At 40.0% G+C, this 17,232-nt stretch overlaps 1 protein-coding gene across 14 annotated transcripts in view; it reads right to left on the reverse strand.

Moving 5' to 3' along the window:
- The window catches only part of DLGAP1 (DLG associated protein 1), a 309,572-nt gene that overhangs the window by 103,266 nt on the left and 189,074 nt on the right, over positions 1–17,232 (reverse strand). For 6 of the 14 annotated variants that reach the window (XM_063076524.1, XM_063076529.1, XM_063076527.1 and 3 more), the window contains one exon: positions 10,187–10,216. The exons of the other annotated variants lie outside the window; for them this stretch is intronic. In XM_063076524.1, the coding sequence (XP_062932594.1) occupies positions 10,187–10,216 (30 nt within the window). The remainder of the gene's footprint in view (positions 1–10,186; positions 10,217–17,232) is intronic. 14 annotated transcript variants of the gene reach the window in all.

Consider the following 17,232-nt stretch of genomic DNA (forward strand, 5'->3'; position numbering starts at 1 on the left):
ATAGTCGTGTCTTTCATGTGATAGATGCTTAATAAATATTCACACACACAGATAACCAGATATAGAGAAGGAAAAATAGGGGTAACTTGGCATATAAGTCCTACTTAAGGCCTGTTCTGGGCTAAGTACCATATTGTCCAATTCTCAAAGCTGAGGGGCTCTTACTTCAAACTAAATCCTTGATTTCTGGGCTGAGCAGTACAGAATGGCCCATTTTTAGGATCAAAAAACAGAACTATTTGTAACATGCAATAATAGTGTACAATCTTCAAAAGTACTTCAAAGCAACTAGGAAAGTTAAGACTCACCACGGCAAGAATCAGAGCAGCTGGAGCCCTTGACTTGGGTCTGAAAGGAATTCTGAGTTGAACAAGGGATGGAAACTAACAATACTCTCAAATGGAGGAGAAATCCAGCAGTGGAAGACATGGTTAGTGACACCCCAGTGACAGTCCTCCAGTATGACACTGCTCCACTCAGGGCATGAGAGTCGCTAAGCTGAACCTGTGCCCCAGGCCTTTGCCCTCCCTATACTGCACCTGGAAGTAAAGACGCTTCCTAGCTGAGGGCCCGATGCACACCTACCGCTCAAAGCCCAGTGACCCACGGTTTCCTCTGCTTTATAGCAAACCCTTATGTCCAGAATCATTCTCAGCCTCCTTTTTTTTCTACTACTACTACTGTTACTATTTCAAGTACTATCATCATTTATTAAGCGCATACAATGTGACATGCACTGTTCTAAGAACTTATCACATATTATACAATTTAATTGTTACTATTATTGTCATTCCAATTTTTAATGAGAAAACAAAGGCACAGAGAAGTTAGTTAATTTGCCCACAGTCATACAGCTACTAAGCAGAAGAGCCAGAATTCAGGAATCCAGATTCTAGAAGTAAACTCTTAACAACTACTCTACTGAAACATATTCTTCATGAAGAGAAGCAAACGAGATTATACAGGTGTTCCATAAAAGACAATGTATTTATATATAATACATAATACTACTCTGTGTATATATACATATATTATTTATTAATTATATATAACTAATTTATCATATATCACTAAATAAATATTAATTAATGTATATTACCAAGGATTCTAGGGACAATTGTTTCATTAAATATAAGACAATGAACACCTGGGCCCATACAGAGATAAAACCAAAAAAAACCCCCAAGATATAATATGTGTGTGTGTATATTTACTTATTTATATTTATATTGAGATATATATCACTGTCCTCTGTGGTACCAACAGTAGATTGGTTTTTCTATACACAGCAATAAATTCTTGATGACAAATACTTGTATTTCACTCTGGAGTTTGGAAGTCCTTTCACCTCCTCATCCCACTTAACCCCACACAATCCTGCAAGGGCACAGAACAAGTATTATTATTGTTGTGTCATATGTACTATAGGTGCTGGGCCTAGGTTTATGAGTCTTTCAAAAGAATATAAAATATTTCGGTCTTGAAAAATGAGTTACTGCCTCTAAACCACAAATAAAAAACTACAAAATCAAAACTAATGAAAATTTAATTAAATGCCTTTGGATGCTAGATCTTTTACTGGTCTCCACAGCTGCTCCTGCTCAGTGTCTTCAAGGATCTGTCTCCACTAACACATAGAACCCTTACTTAAATAGTAGGTTACAGACCAGCTCCTGTCTCTGTAGACACGCATGCTGGATTAAGTTTACCTACCTGTTCTCCATTGTAATGACCCACAAAAACTCACCAGCCACTCCCTCACCCAATCTTATGAGATGTGACTGAAAGAGTTTGGTACAATGTGTGAACTTGGAGATTTCACTGTGTGCATCTTCCTGAGATAGTTTATAGTACACTTAAGTAAGTCCACTTTTAGCTCAATTCAGAGACGTGGGTGTACTGAAAAGGAGGGTATTACAGTGGATGACTTCAAGGGTTCAATTACTGCTTGGTCCTGGATTTGAAATCCTACGACCTTGAGCTGGTAACTTTTCTATGCTTTCCTTGGTTTCCTCCTCTCTAAAGCAGGGGATAATAAGGATAGCTACTGAGTTACTGTGAGGTTTCAGTGAGATGATATATGCTGCCTTTGCTTTCTGTAGTTATGAACATATTATAAAGTGCTCAACAAATGTTAGCTTTTTAGATTATTACTAACCTTCTTAGCAATAATATAGTCTTTATACAAGACTTAAAAAGTACATCCAAGAGAGACACATTGCTGGTGGGAGTGCAAAATGTATGACCCTCTGTATTTTGATTTTTGAGCTATGTGAATATTTTTTCTTATTCAAAAAATGAAATAAATATTAAAAATAAATTTAAAAAATCCTGTGCTGGCTAATTATTGCCTATAGGAACCTAGAAACTGTATTTCCAACCTACAGTCCCAACTTCATGCCTGGCCATTTTCCTCTTTGGCCACATTGACTCCCAGAGCTGCCAGGAATTTTCCTCCCTCTGTCTTCCTGTGCAGCGAGACACACCTCCCTTCCCTCCTTGTCTTGCTGCCTCTCAACACCTACACGTGGTCACTGGGTCATCTTTCTGATCCACCCAGGCAGAGTTCCTAGGCTGACTTCTATGTTCACATAACATTTTATACACTCCCACTATTGCATTCATTATATTAAATTATAATTATCTGTTGATACATATGCTACCTTCTCTAGACAGCAGAACTATGCCTGGTTATTCTGTCTATCCCCATGGCCTAGGAATAGGCCTGAGATAGTGCAGCCATTTAGTAACTTCATCTATTAGTTTTTTTAATAAATAGATGAATAAGAATGAAGTAATACAGGATAATACATCATGTTTTGAAGTAGTCTTTCTGTGCCTTCTGCCACAGGCCTCAAGTAGCCTAAATCCTTTATCTCAGTGTGCCTTATAAACATAATATTCTATGTGTGTTATGACACTGAAGAAGGCTGGTATGCCCTAAATCATTTCATGGTAGTATTTTTATTTTTTATTTTAATTAATTGATTATTTATTTATTTGGTGGCTGGCCAGTAAGGGGATGTGAACCCTTGACCTTGGTGTTATAACACCACACTCTAACCAACTGAGCTAACTGGCTAGCCCATGGCGGTATTTTTTAAATGTCCTATTTTTAATCTGATGAATATTGCTAGAGTAATGCTACTCCAAAACAGTATTAAAAAAAAAAAAAAGGAAGAAAAGAAAACATAAAAACACTCCAAACTTAAAACCAAAATAGTAAACAGATAAAGGAAAGAAAATGGTTGAGTAAAAAATATTTAGGAACATTATGATCATTTTTAAGTGATTTGATGGTATCAATCTCATTAGTTAGATTTCCATTAGATTACAAGTTATAAAATTATATTCAAGGTAGTGAAAAAGAAACTCATAATTACTTTGGCACATGATCATTACTTTAAAAAACTTTAAAGTAACATCAAGCAAAAGTACCAATATATGCTTTTTATAATTCAACTTTTGAGCCAATGTAATAAAAATAGAAACAGTAACAAAACAATATAAACAAACATCTAAAATATACTTAGTGCCTATGTGCTACACAGTTTACTAGGTATTTCAACATTATCTGACCTTATTTAAGCCTCTTACTCGCCTGGAGTGCTAAGTAGCTTTAACCCCATTTTACAGATAAGGAAAGTGAGGTTCAGAAAGAATAACTTGCTTCAACCAATCAGGAAGTTATGGCTGTTATGAAGGTTGAACTAGGAATGTCGTTCCTACTATTCTATATTTCTTTCCAATATAGTGTGTTTATGTTTGGGGAGGCCATCTATAAAATTGTCAGTGGCATACAAAAGGCTCAAAAGGAAGTTAAACTTGCTTCTATATCTCTTAACAGGCATATATTCACGAAACACTGTACTCAACAGAGATGCACCCAGTTAGTTGCTTTTTGTCTTCACTCAAGTACGTATGTTGGTTAAAACTAGGAAATACCTGCAAATCTGTTATCTCCAAAACATTTCACATCCATCAGGCTTTTGGACTGGCATCTGATTTTGCATTTCATTGACACATGACTATAAAAATGCTTTGGCTTTTTCCTCAGTGAAACCAAACAAAAATCATATTTACACTCTTTCAAGTTAAAGCATGAATGGATTCAACAAAACTGTTGTATAGACAGCTGTGGCAATATTTAGGTATGTATGTAAGCATCTTAGTAGAACATCAAATGCACACAAAATCAACACAAAATTGATTTTACAGTTAGTGTGTGTGTGATGGATAACTGGAGAGGGTGCGATTTCCAGGTTTATACTCCAAATCACAGCATTTAAGAGCTTTCACCAGTTGTCAAATTATGGTGTGTTCCAAAATTAACAGTAAGGTCAGATTATAATTTTAGATTGAAGATGTAAGGGCTATTTTCTAAATTTGGAATTGAAATATGAGAAATGGCTTTGATGTCACTATTGAATTGGCTTCAAAGACTGCTAATTAGACCACTGTCCTTAAAAACTGCCTTCTGGTGCAACTGAATAGAGTTGGTTGTTCTTTTAGAGTAAGAGCTTTGTTTACATTGAAAACTTCCAGTAAGCTGGTAAAATAATAAAAACAAATACACAGACATTGAAACTTACACTCTTAAAAAACAAAAAGAAAAGAGAGAAAATATATTAGTGGCTAAAAGTGACAGATTTTCCTTTACAGCTTGCCTTTGATTTGTAAATTTCTATTTCCTGCTCCAGGAAGGAAGATGAGGGGCAAGTTTTGTTGCTTTGGATGGGTGATGCTAATTTGTTGCTTCAGCATTTGTGATGCTGAAGTCTGCTTATTCAGCACGAATTTGATTAGCTTTTGGCTACAGAAGTCCAAAGATTTATGAAAGGTTGCACTCTGGATAGCTATGGTCATATTAATGTTAGTTCTCCTTATTCAAAAAATTCCATATTCTTGATTCGTGGTGACAAACGGCATGTTCAGGAACACTGTGAAAGTATAAACTACTTTATAATAAAACATTATTAATATTGATGAAATCCATCTTTAACTAGTACCTTGTTTGTTTTCCCAGCCTGGAAATGTTTCCTCTCTCCCCCACCTCCAGGGGCTGCAAGAGCTGGGGGCAGCCATCCCTGCTGATTTGAACAGCGCAGCTGGGGAATGGCGCCTGGCACTGTCTCCCCTCGGGCAGCTGTTCCTCTCTCTACAGAGAGGCTGTGGCTCCTGGAAAGGTGATCAGGGAACTCCATCCCACATGGGGAGCTGCTTCCCTCTAATTTCTCCCAAAGTGGAGGAGCAAGGGTTTATGGTGGCTCCGTTTGTCAATGTCTTCACCTAAAATGAAACTTTTAGTGGCATGCCATAACACAATCCTAGTGGAACTAATCATTTGTTTGCTAGGTCTCTGGACATGGAAGGAGGGAGTTCAGCAGAGAAAGAGGAAAGGTGGAAGAAGAGAAAAAGCCTATTAAGCACCTACTGTATTCCATACCCGAGCTCTGAAATGCTGCCAAGGGTTGGTCATCCGAAGTTAACTATATCCAAGATGAGGTCAATCCCAAGAAAGACTACAAATTAGGTGAACCTTGAAATCGCTCCTTTGACCCATCTTATTCTAGTTTCTGCGCCACATGGCTCCATCTTTGCCATTTCAGGAGGGCCCAAGTCTTAGGAAGTTATTTGATAAATTCTCATCTTAATACTTCCCAGGGACATCACTATTTCATAGGAAAATTTTAGCAAAAGTGTAAGGACAAGTTTACAAAATACTTTGAGAAGAGAACATTTGTTTAGTGGGGTGACCCAGCTTTCAGGTTACCCTTACATGCAGGCGGTCTTGGTTTCTTTGCAGAAACAAGTTTCTTGGGTCTTGTTGTCAGTTTCTCCAATATTGCCTTTTCATATCCTGACACACTGCTGCCTTCCACTCTGGTGGGAGGGGAGGGATGCCTTCCCAGGAGACAGCCCTACCCTGTCTCTGTCAGCTATGTGACTTGAAGGTCTGTAAAGACGTTTTGATTTCCACAGTAAAAATGTTGAAACTTCACTCTCAATTTACCACAGTCCACCTGACTCATAGAGCACATGGCTTTGCTCAAAAAATAGAAAGACACAGTGACAAGAAGAAAATTCATCTATGGAGGGAATGACGTCAATACATTTGGAATATTTTTAAAATGGCAAATTCATTTGGGTTATTTTTAGATACACTGCAGGTCATATTATGGAAAATACAATTTCTTAAGCAAAGTAAATGAATATCTCAGTTCTCAACACACAGGTGAAGTCAGGTCAGCACTCCAAAATGGAAAAGCAGGTCTTACTCACCTTTACAGATTTACAATACTGACATTAAGCTCTGTGTGTTGTGAATTTTGAAAATGGGAGTGGAGATGTAGTCCAGTTTTTAATTGTTTTATTTTTTCTGTTCTGGAGAAGTCTTTCCATTTGCTGGGCCAGAGGCTATGAGGCCATAGAAAGCACCACCTTAGACGTGACAACAGTCCAAAGTGCCCTGCTCCAATGGGGATTGTGGCTCATGAGTCATTACTATGGAGCAGTAAGATACTTTAAAAATACCTAAATATAATGAAGTGACAGGAGGAAAAGAGAAAATGCACACACCTGGGGGAGATTTTGCTGGCAATCGCAGCTGCTCATTCGGGGAGACACGTGAGATTTCACTGCTAACTCTCACTAGTCTCACTTTGGTTTCCTGAGACCCCCAGTGTCCCCACACCAGAGGCAACCAAAAGTGGGGAGAGCTTGGAGAATCATCTCATCTGTCTGATTCTGCAGAGATGTTCATCTGTTCCTATTTTAACAACATAAAACTGTTCCAAAGAAGTCAAATGTCATTTCCTCACACAGGCTTCCAAAAGAATTGGAAGTCATTTTGATGTTTTGGATCCTCACCTACAAGGTATAAACAAATTGCCTTTGTGGCATGACTCATCCCAGAATACACCCAGGTTATCAGTGGCAAAGGCCTGGATTGGCCGTCCCCACGTGGGGCTGCCTCATCTTGTCCCTTCGGGCCTGCCCCCTGCCTGGGTGCTGCTCACATGTGTGTTGGGCAGGACGCTCCGCCTGGGGCTCTCTGTCCTTCTCTCCCTGGAAAGGAACAGCTGCCTATAGACAATCACAGCAACTCTGACTCGGGCGTGACCCCACTCTCACATAGTCTGGATCTTTCTCCCTGATGAGGCTGGTGCTCTGCTCCTATTTGTGGAAATAGGACCACTCCAATTTCAAAAGAGAAAATTCCTTTTAAGGGGAATATTTAAGGGATTCTAATGTGGAATTCTTGCAAAGGATGGTTTTCCTCCCCTTGCCATTGCTCCAAATTCCTCCCATTTCCCCCAAATTGCTGTCTGGATGTTTCTCTCTTACCCCAGTTTTCTCAGAGTTTGGGATTATCAATCTAAATTTAGAGGTGAGAATTCATCAGTGTTATTTATAACACTTCGCAATTTTTTTCAAACAATTTTTTTCCTATTCAAATATTTTTCTTCATTGTAAAATAATGGAAGCATTGATGTGTGTTTCTAAGTATCATTTTAAGTTGTTCACAGACTTTTCACTTTTAACCTAACCATTAATGTGATATAAAATGTTTTTTTTTCTTTCTACTGGATTTAACAGCTGACGTGAAGCTGCTGAATGCTGACGAGGGCACCCCTGCTTCAGAAAGGGAGGAGGTATGGGGTTGCATGACACAAACACTTGGTAGGAAGTGGCAGATGGGATCTTTCTTGATTTTTCTCTTATGACTTTGACAATTGTTTTTCCTTTAAAAAATAAAAGAAAAAAAGAGAACCTACCTAAAATATTTAATGGTATTTCAAGAATTCTAGAATAATCCAGAACAGAGTGATTTTTAAAGAAAAGGAAAGAAGTTTCACTTCTGGCAGTGGATCCCCTCCACTGATTTGCATATTCTGACAGGATCAGCCGTAAAAAGCTGCCTTGAATTCGTTCCACAGATGGGAAATAGCAAGGACGGTAATTAGCGAGGCAGTCACAAGGACTGCCATCTGACATTTGATTTCTCATCAGGAGAGTGTCTGACATACATTACACTGAGCATGCTTGTGAGAGTCTCTCACATTATGGATGCATGGAGAATGCATGCACAGAAAACATGCCCACCCCAACCACCACATCCCCACACTGCCCTGAACACACATGTTCCGACACGATGACCACACAGCATGCTCTGAGCCTCCAAGCTGTCCCAGCCCTCAGCCAACACGCTGCCAAAAAGATGCTCAAGCAGCAGTGGACGTGGGCCTGACCTCTGGCACCCACAGCCACTCCCAAGGACTTCCTGCCACCCCCAGGGACCTGGAGGAGGCCAAGGGCTGAGGGAGGCCGTGGAGGCCACGGCCAAGCCCAGGAAGTTGCTGTCTTTCTACTCTCATCTCCTGCCACTCTCATCTGTCTCTGGAGAACACAACCCTGTTTGGGGGGTTTGGACAAGCCACGTCTTCCAGTAGCAACCTCCATCAGAACACTAGTTTTTAAACTACCTAATGTTCTCTTAGCTTTCTGACTTTTTTAAAAAAACTTTATTTTGTTTCTACACTCTTTTGCTGCAAGTGGAATATCATGCTTACTCCAAGCAGCAATGTAAAGCTATGACTTCAAAGCCTTTCCCTGATAACACATTGAAACAACCCAGGGAAGACCAAGTGCTATCTGTAATTCTATAGATAATTAACTGAAACTCTGTGTACAAGTCGCCATTGGGAGTTTCTGTGGACAAGGTCATTCTCATGGGCCTGCTTGATTTTGTTTCAGTGTTTCTTATATTTTGGTGGGTGGGGAGAGGTTTGGATAGTCTTTCAGTACAATTCCATTTCAATGTGCAGAGAGAACTTGAACTTCTGATTGGCCCAGCAAAGGCCCAAAACATGCTCCCCCTCCTCAAGGCCACATCATTTTGCTTGTCTCTTTCTTGACCCCAAAACGCCCCTGCCTGCACCTCTTCTCTTGTGCTTTTTTTCTTTGGTTTAGAGTAGCAGCATACGTATGTCTGAAATACCGCCTTTTCATTTACATTTACATTTCTGTAAAATGTGATGGTACTAAAGCCATGAAAGGGACAGAGCCCCCCACTTTGAATTTGCCAGCCCTGGGGGTGCATGACTGAGTTCCTCTCTCATCTCCTGATCTTCAACCTCCAGCCCACTGAATCCCTTTGCTTGAGGCAAGCTGGTGGCCTCCCCACGCCAACCTCTGGCATCCTCCCCACTCCATGCATGGGCCATTCATCAAGCTGCACCTCCTTTAAGTTGGAGAACTCACCTTAAAGCCCACCACCTCTTCCAAGCAGCCTCCCCTGATTAATTGAGGATGGAGAAACCTCCGAAACATGACCAACAAACTCCCAATAGATGAGAATACACACACGCACCCCAGACAAACACGAAAACTCACAAAAAGAGAAAATTATACATTCTCTACCTTGGAATTGTAAAGCTCCTATGCAGGTAAGGAGAGCAATCTCATACCATTAACCAGTGAATCACTCCAGACAATGAGATTTTCTTAACTTCCTTGGCGTGACTCGGTAAAACACTCTGCTATGTTGCTATGTTGTGTCCTTCATACTTTCTGCAAGTCCCTCTCCTTTTCTTCTCAGCTTCCTGGATGCATAACTAAAGGGAACTGCCACCACTGACAAGCATAGCACTAAAGTAAGGTGGTTCTCAAGACATCTCGTCGTGGGGGATCCCACTGCCCAGGAGGAACCCGGGATGAGACTGGCAAATGTCCTGAGCATCTAGTTTTCTCATCAGGAAGCTTTAACGGTTCTTCATGCCCATGCACTTCCTGGGCAGACATGTCTGCCATGCTGGGATAAAGGACTCTAGATGAGGCCCTGTTGAAAGAACTGGGGCCAAGGTTCTCGACAAGACTCAGTGTCCAGCCTCAAGTGAGGTCGCTGGAGAACCAGGTGCTCTCTGAGGCAATTGCATCAGAAAATAGACACAGACATATTCGCTCTCATAATGCTGCCCTCTCACGTTGCTGTTAATGCCATTTGTGGAGGGCCAAGAGATTTGGGCATACATGACCAGAACGAGCAGAAACACAGATGGGATGACAATAGCGGGCAGCTGCAACATGGCATCAAACACCACTGCCACAGAAGCTCTCTAGCTACAAGCCACGTTGCACAACCTTTAAGCAAAACAGTATTGATCTGGTGGTTGTAGAAACGTACCTTCAACTGCAGAACTCAGTTTTATGACACCTTGAACAAAAACAAAGAGCAGCAGTTATATAACGGACTCAGTCCTTTTTTCCAGTCTTCTGGTAACACACACATGCTTTGGATCTGGATTTTTTGCTGGCATTTTGAGAACTTAATGAATATCAACTTCAGAATGAAATAATTTTGAGTCCTGGATTAGACCTGAGGAGTGGTTTCACTAAAACTATTTGGAATAATTTTTCACTAAATAAATAAGGGATAGGATGTGTTTTTGGATGAGACAAAGGCCACGTCTGGCTGAGTGACTATTTCTGTGTATAAATGATGCTGGATTAGGATCTATAAAACTTCATACAACAGGACACCCGGGGACCACAACTTCCTGTTTAGTACTGTGAGTGGAGACCATTTGATACATATTGGGTTGGAGTTTCTGTTGAAATACGTAACAGATGGTTAAAAACGATGGTATGATCTGGCAACTTTCTTCTCTGGGCTGGCTGAGCCAGAGGCCCTTTTCTTGGTCTGATGGCTTCAGCTTTCGGCTCCCTGCAGGTCAGAAAGTGAACGGCCATCAGAGCATGTCAAGTTATTCATGAACCAAGTAAACGTTACCCTTGACTGGATATTCATGTGCCTTTTTGCTGAATTTAAAGGTGAAAATACTAAACTAAGATCAATTAGACCTGTATTTTTTGTAAGTCATAGTTTTAAATAAACAATATTCCCCAGTCTTTATGCAGTGGCCATGATCCTTTAGGCTGAGCAATAATGTCTACAGTATCATTTGGCTAAAAAAATCTCATTTTCTTTCAAATGGAGGAGTTTCCAATTAAAAATGAAAACAAAACCCTTTTCAATACTGGTCATCCAAACTGGTGTCAGCATGAACACACACTGATTACATGTCTCCATTATGACTTTCTGGAAAAGCTTCTTTTAAGTTACCTATTAAATTTAATTTTTCCTGCAGAACCAATGGTGTCTGGTCAATATTTAACAAGGGACTCTCCGGGGGAGAAAGTATGCATATATATGTACATATGTTTATTATGCATTTTACTGATATAAAGGATGTGTACCACAGAATCTATAATAGTCTAATAATAAAATATACACTACTTTTTATGGCAAGTTCCCTGTAGCCAGTTGATTCTCAAAGAATGCTTTTGTTGGTTTTAGCCAAACTCTTGCATCCATATTCAAGCATGTCAACCATGATTGGAAAAAATCATGCATTCAATTGCATCCCTACCTGCTTTTTTCCCAATAAATCTATTGTCATTCCATCTTTTATGTGACCTATTTTTCACCTTCATATAAATTATTTTCATTAAATTAAAACCTTTCGGGTTCAACACTATGTATATAAATTCATCACTGGACGTGGACTTGGGAAGAGACTTGGAGTAGCCACACCAGCATGTGGTATTCTCCCCTGCAGGTGCAGGAGCTACAAACAACCTCAAGAGCATGCGAAGTAAAATCCACTCAAATGATCAGGAAGTGGCAAGTTTTAGGTATTAAGTATTTTCATCTTTAATATAATTCATTTAATGGTAAGTATGTATAATTTAATCTGTAACAGTGAGCTCAGAAAATTCCTGAAAATGTAACAACTGGTTCTCCCAAGTTGGTATGAACTGGTTTTATGGCACCACTGTCAAAACTGATGTTTCTTTTAACCAGGCCCAGAGAAGAAAATCTTGAACTTCATAATACTTTCTGAGATATTCATAAAGGGGGCTATAGTTTAATTGAACAAGCCAAATGTGAGTGAGCTTAGCATTTACTATTATTTTGCCAGTCATTTCAAAACCTGTTAATCCTGTTATATACAAAAAATATACTATCCATACATCACCTTGGAAATAATAGTCATTGACAATCGACCAATAAGATGACCTAAATGGACTTGACATTCTTTGGACTCGACATTTCTCGCTAAACTAAAAAGCAAAGTCAGGTACAAGTAATTGGCCTATTAAGCAATAATCCCATCTTCAAAGTGTAGAATCTTTATATACATCAGAATATTAATTTTTTCAGCCATATTCATCTTTGTGTGCAACCATGGTGTCAGCAAATGTCACCCAAATGAAAAGACAATGATGTGCTCTAATTGATGTGCAGGCTTTATGCAAGAAAGTAAGAAAAGCTAAACAAATCCCTATGGAAAATGAGGGTGGGCTGGAGGGGAGCCCAACAATGCATTATCGAGTTAGGAAAAAAGATAAACAACAAACAAAAGCCTGAGTTTAGAACTCTAACTATAAACATTATAACGTATGAAAACATTAGTGATTCATTAGCTCCATATGGACTTATTTTTTTAAGCCCCAATTGAACTTTTCTCTATAGTAGAGTAGGCCGTCATATTGCAAAGTAACTATGTCAAAGTGAAAATCTAGAATTAGCTAAATCTAGATATATAGCTAATATTAACATGATACACAAAATTATAGGAGGAGGGGAAAGATATCTTTTATCTTAATATGAGAATATTTTAAAAATTTTGAATATTTAAGAATTGATTGATGTTGATGTATAAAAGCTACACATAGTACTGCTGACTTCAGGACACACAATAGACATTATCTGGTGAGTGGCTGACATTGCCATTGCCTGGAATTCAGGTTAGCCATAACACAGACATATATGCATATGTACACACGCTGGATCCTACCACCCCCCTCATTTACTTTTTCATAGCCTGCAGAAGTATTTGAAAATAAAATTGAAAAGAAAAGATAAAAGAAAAACTATTTTCCCTCAATTCAATATCTCTAAAGCAAAATTTCTAAACTTGTGGTGATTTTTGTAGACTGAGACCATTATCTTCCTGCAAGCCAGAGCAAATCACTAGCCAGGTATATTTTCTGCAGCTGTTTGCTAATTCCAGAATTATTCCACCCTCTTTCCTATGTCTTTCACTTAATGACTAATTTCAATTGCTCTAAAATAATTCATAGGAGAAAGGGTCAGGTTAAAATAATTCATGCTAATGTGTGAATGACTAGGGCTCACTAAGACCCTCCAGTGACACTTCATTGTTGAAATACCAAATAAATTTTTATCCCTTGCCCACAACATGATATATCTCCTCCTATTTCCCTATTTCTTTCATTTATCTCACATGACTTTTTCCCTTAGTCTAGATGCTTTAGCTATATGGTCTTCTCTCTGTGCTTTGAAATGCTAGTTCCTTTCTGCTCCCAGCCAGTGTGCTTGCTGCTCCCTCTGGCCTGGATACTCTCTCCTAACCTACTGAGTCTTCCTGTAGGTAGCTCTTCCTGTTCATTCAGATTTTACTTCAAATGTTACTTCCTCAGAGAGTCCTCCTTGATTACTTTATTTAGAGCAGTCGCAGAAATAACTGTCGACCCCATTACTCTCTTTTTTAATAGCAGTTATCACTGTTTGAAATTATCTCAGTGATTTACCATTTAAATGTGTGTGCCTTATAGAGCTTATAAAACAGACAAAAATGTTTCTAAGAATTCCAGGGGTGTTGTTCCACAGCCTGGGCCAAAGAAGGGTCTGTCTTGAAGAAAATTGTGGATATGTGTTTTGTTTAACAGAGTACAATCTAGTAAGATTCATAGGAATCCCATAAAGATTATAAGAGAAGTATAGTAGTAAACACATCATCAGCTTTAATAAAGTGCAAAGGGGTAGTTCAAAGTGCAAAAAGTCCTTAGGGCCTCCAAATTTCTATGGGCAGGAAACAGGCTGAGATTATTCAGCTGCAAGTTCCTCCACTCTTTGAATGAAAGTGTTCAATGCATTTACCTCATCCCTGTAGTGTTGCTATATGCTGGGTGTATATGGGGCAGATGCTTTTTCTTTTTAGTTCACACGTCTTCATATTGAGAGAAATTGTGCTAAACAATAGCATCAAAGGAGCCCCATCAGCACCTGAACATTATTTAGATGGTAAGATCCTAGATCTCAAACTTGAGCTTGGGTTGAGATTTTTGAGGTTTTTATAGGGGGTGAGTATTTTTTGCCTTACAGATGGTGTATATAATTTGTGTCCAGAGAATAAATCTTGGCTGGCTAGATGTCCACAAATTATTTGAAACTCTTCCTATTGACAGGTAGCATCTCTGTCATTCCTTTTAATCTGGATGGTCTCTGTAACTGCTTTGACCTATAGAATATGGTGGAAGTGATGCTCTGCCAGTTTCTGGGCCCAGACCTTAAGAATTCCTGTCTTTTGAAACACACTCTCTGGGAGCCCAGAGCTGACATGTAGGAAGTCTTAAAGCCGCGTGGTGCTTATAGATGCTTGAGTCAATAGTTACAGCTGAATCCATACTTGCAGCCATTGAAACCAAAGGTTCAGGCACATGAGTAATGTCATCTTTGATCCCTCAGACCAGCCCAACTATGATGGCTGGTTTGTGTATCAACTTGACTGGGCTATGGGGTGCCCAGACATTTGACCAAGCATTATTGTGAGTGCATCTGTGATGGTGTTTCTGAATGAGATTAACATGTGAATCAACAGACTGAGTAAAGCAGATTGCCCTCCCTAATGTGGGTGGGTCTCATTCAATCAGTTGAAAACCTGAGTAGAATAAAATGACTGAGTAAAAAGAATTCTCTTTGTTGGGATTTTGGTCTTCTGCCTTTGGACATGGACTTGGACTGGAATTTTTACCATTGCTCTCCTGGTTCTCAGGCTTTTAGACTCAGATTGGGATTATACCACTGGCTCTCCTGGGTCTACAGCTTGCTTGCTGATTGCAGATCTTGGAACTTCTCAGCCTCTATAATCACAAGAGTCAAGTGATATATATATTGGTTCCATTTCTCCAGAGGATCCTGACTAACACACAAACTTCCGGCTGAATGTGGAACAGAAGAAGGACCCACTGAACCATGCCTAAATTCCTGACTCAAAATTGTAGGGTATAATACAATGGACAGTTTTAAGTTGCTACACTTGGGGTATATGGCATGTAGCAACAGATAACCGAAACAGCCCATTTTCTATTTTCTGACTTCACACGTGCCTCGTCCCTCAGTGCTCGGTCCTCCAGCCACACCACCTTTCAGTTCACTGAACAGCAGCACGTGCCGTCCTCACCTTCCTGATGCTTCAGCTTTTAGTGTACGAGGGTTTCCTCGGGGAAGTTCTCCCCGCACCTCTAGATTAACTCCTTTGTTACAGTGGATTTTCCCACAAGAACTGTGTCTCATTCTTTTAGAGCAATTACCTCTGTGATTATCTGATTCATGCCAGTCTCCACCTCTAGACTGTAAACTCCATGAGAACAGAGAGCAAGACCCTTTTTGACCATCACTGAATTCCCAGAGTTCAGCACAGAGTCTGGACATATTAAGTGCTGAATAAATATTTGTTAAGTAGATGAATAAAATATTTGATGCAGCTGATAAGGACTCCCTTCTACTGTGCCTCTCTTATTCTCTCTCAAACACTGGGAAAATTTGGATTCCCAGTCATTGCAGCTGGGGAAAGACAGTGTGACTTAATATTAGGCCACTACTCCTGCTTTGCTATTGTCTGGGAAGGCAGCTAAGCACCACTGAAGAGGCTGAAGGTCCTTTTGGTAATCCCTGGGGAAGTGGAAGCACAACGGAGCCTCTGGGCATGTGTGGGCACAGGAATGCACCCAGAAAAAAAGCCGTCCGAGCTAGCTCGTATTTATGTCTTTGGTGGAATTCAGGGAGCTTTCCTGAGAGTCTAAAGAGAATTGTGGGTGCTCAAATTATTTAAACTAGTTCTAATTTAAGTTTAGAGATAATTTATTACTAGATCATGAGCTCTTTTCCACCCCAACCCTTCTTCTGAAACTGGAAGAAAGACCTGCTGCATCATGTGTCCTAATAGCTAGGTAAATTCTGTACCTTCCATAATCATTGCTCCCAGAATTGTTTTCTTAATATCTAATCTGCAGTCCTACTGTTTAAAAATACATTCCCCTTAGTCCTGTGGACATGGAAAAAAGTGCTTCACTGGAAAATTAGAATTTTTCTGCTCTGCTTAATGATTTGTTTGTCATTTTTGCTGTTAGTGAAATAAGCCCAGGTCTCTTGAAATTTACATTTCGTAATTTTAAAAGTATGTTCTTTTACCTTGTTATATTTCTCTTAAAAGTCACCTCCAGATGGGACTGTGTACAATGTTTCATTAAACAGGTTTAGTAGAGCTCCAATTAGAGAAAGGAGGATTTCCATTCACCCATAATATTCTTGCTCTTTTTGAAAAGAAAACACCCCACAATGGGGGGGCTACTCTGTGGACAGACATACTCTACATCCTTTCAGTAGTTCACACACCGGAGACTCTGCCCATTTCCACTATCTGAGTTATCCTCCCTCCCTGGGTGCACAATACAGCACTTGTCCCTTTTGAACAAGTAACAGATTAAAGAGCTGGGCAGGAGCAGATGCAGGCACACCTTTGATCTCTCATCCTTGGGGGTTAAGGGAGGGCAGACACCTGGCGGCTGCGGAGCTGGAAACAAAACACAGGCCCGGACTTGAATTACCTTAAAGGGAGCCGCAGCTCCAGCCGCAAAGGCAGCTGGAAGTGCTGAATGGGCATGAAGGAAGAGAACCCCACGTTTGGGCAAAGGACGCAACAGAGGCCTAACAATGTGATTCAGGCTGGTGGGGGCTTGGTTAGAATAACCACTTCCTAGGCAGAGAGAGCCAGGAAGGGTGCCAGGAAAGACCAGGCAGCTGTGTTAAGAAAACATGAAAAGTGAATCTTTTGCAAATAATATTGCAAAATTTCCAGCTGTGCACAAATGCTGAAAGGCAATTTTGATGGCAATTCAGGAAGCTTTCAAAGAAAGGATTTTTAGATGTTCCCCCTCTCCTCCTCCCCCCACCCTTGGCAGAACTCTCTTTTCCTTAAGGATTTCACCTTTGCAGGAGGATGCTGTGAATGTTTTGTTGGTTCCTGTAATTCTTCGGTGAGACAGCATCGCCCCCTCGCGTTTCTATGCTGTTGTTACACCACCATGCATAAGGCCCAAAGAACAATCAAGAGCAAGCAAGGATGCAGTTTCCAGGTTTAG

Source organism: Cynocephalus volans, chromosome 13, assembly GCF_027409185.1.
Source record: "Cynocephalus volans isolate mCynVol1 chromosome 13, mCynVol1.pri, whole genome shotgun sequence".
Classification (NCBI taxonomy): Eukaryota; Metazoa; Chordata; class Mammalia; order Dermoptera; family Cynocephalidae; genus Cynocephalus; species Cynocephalus volans.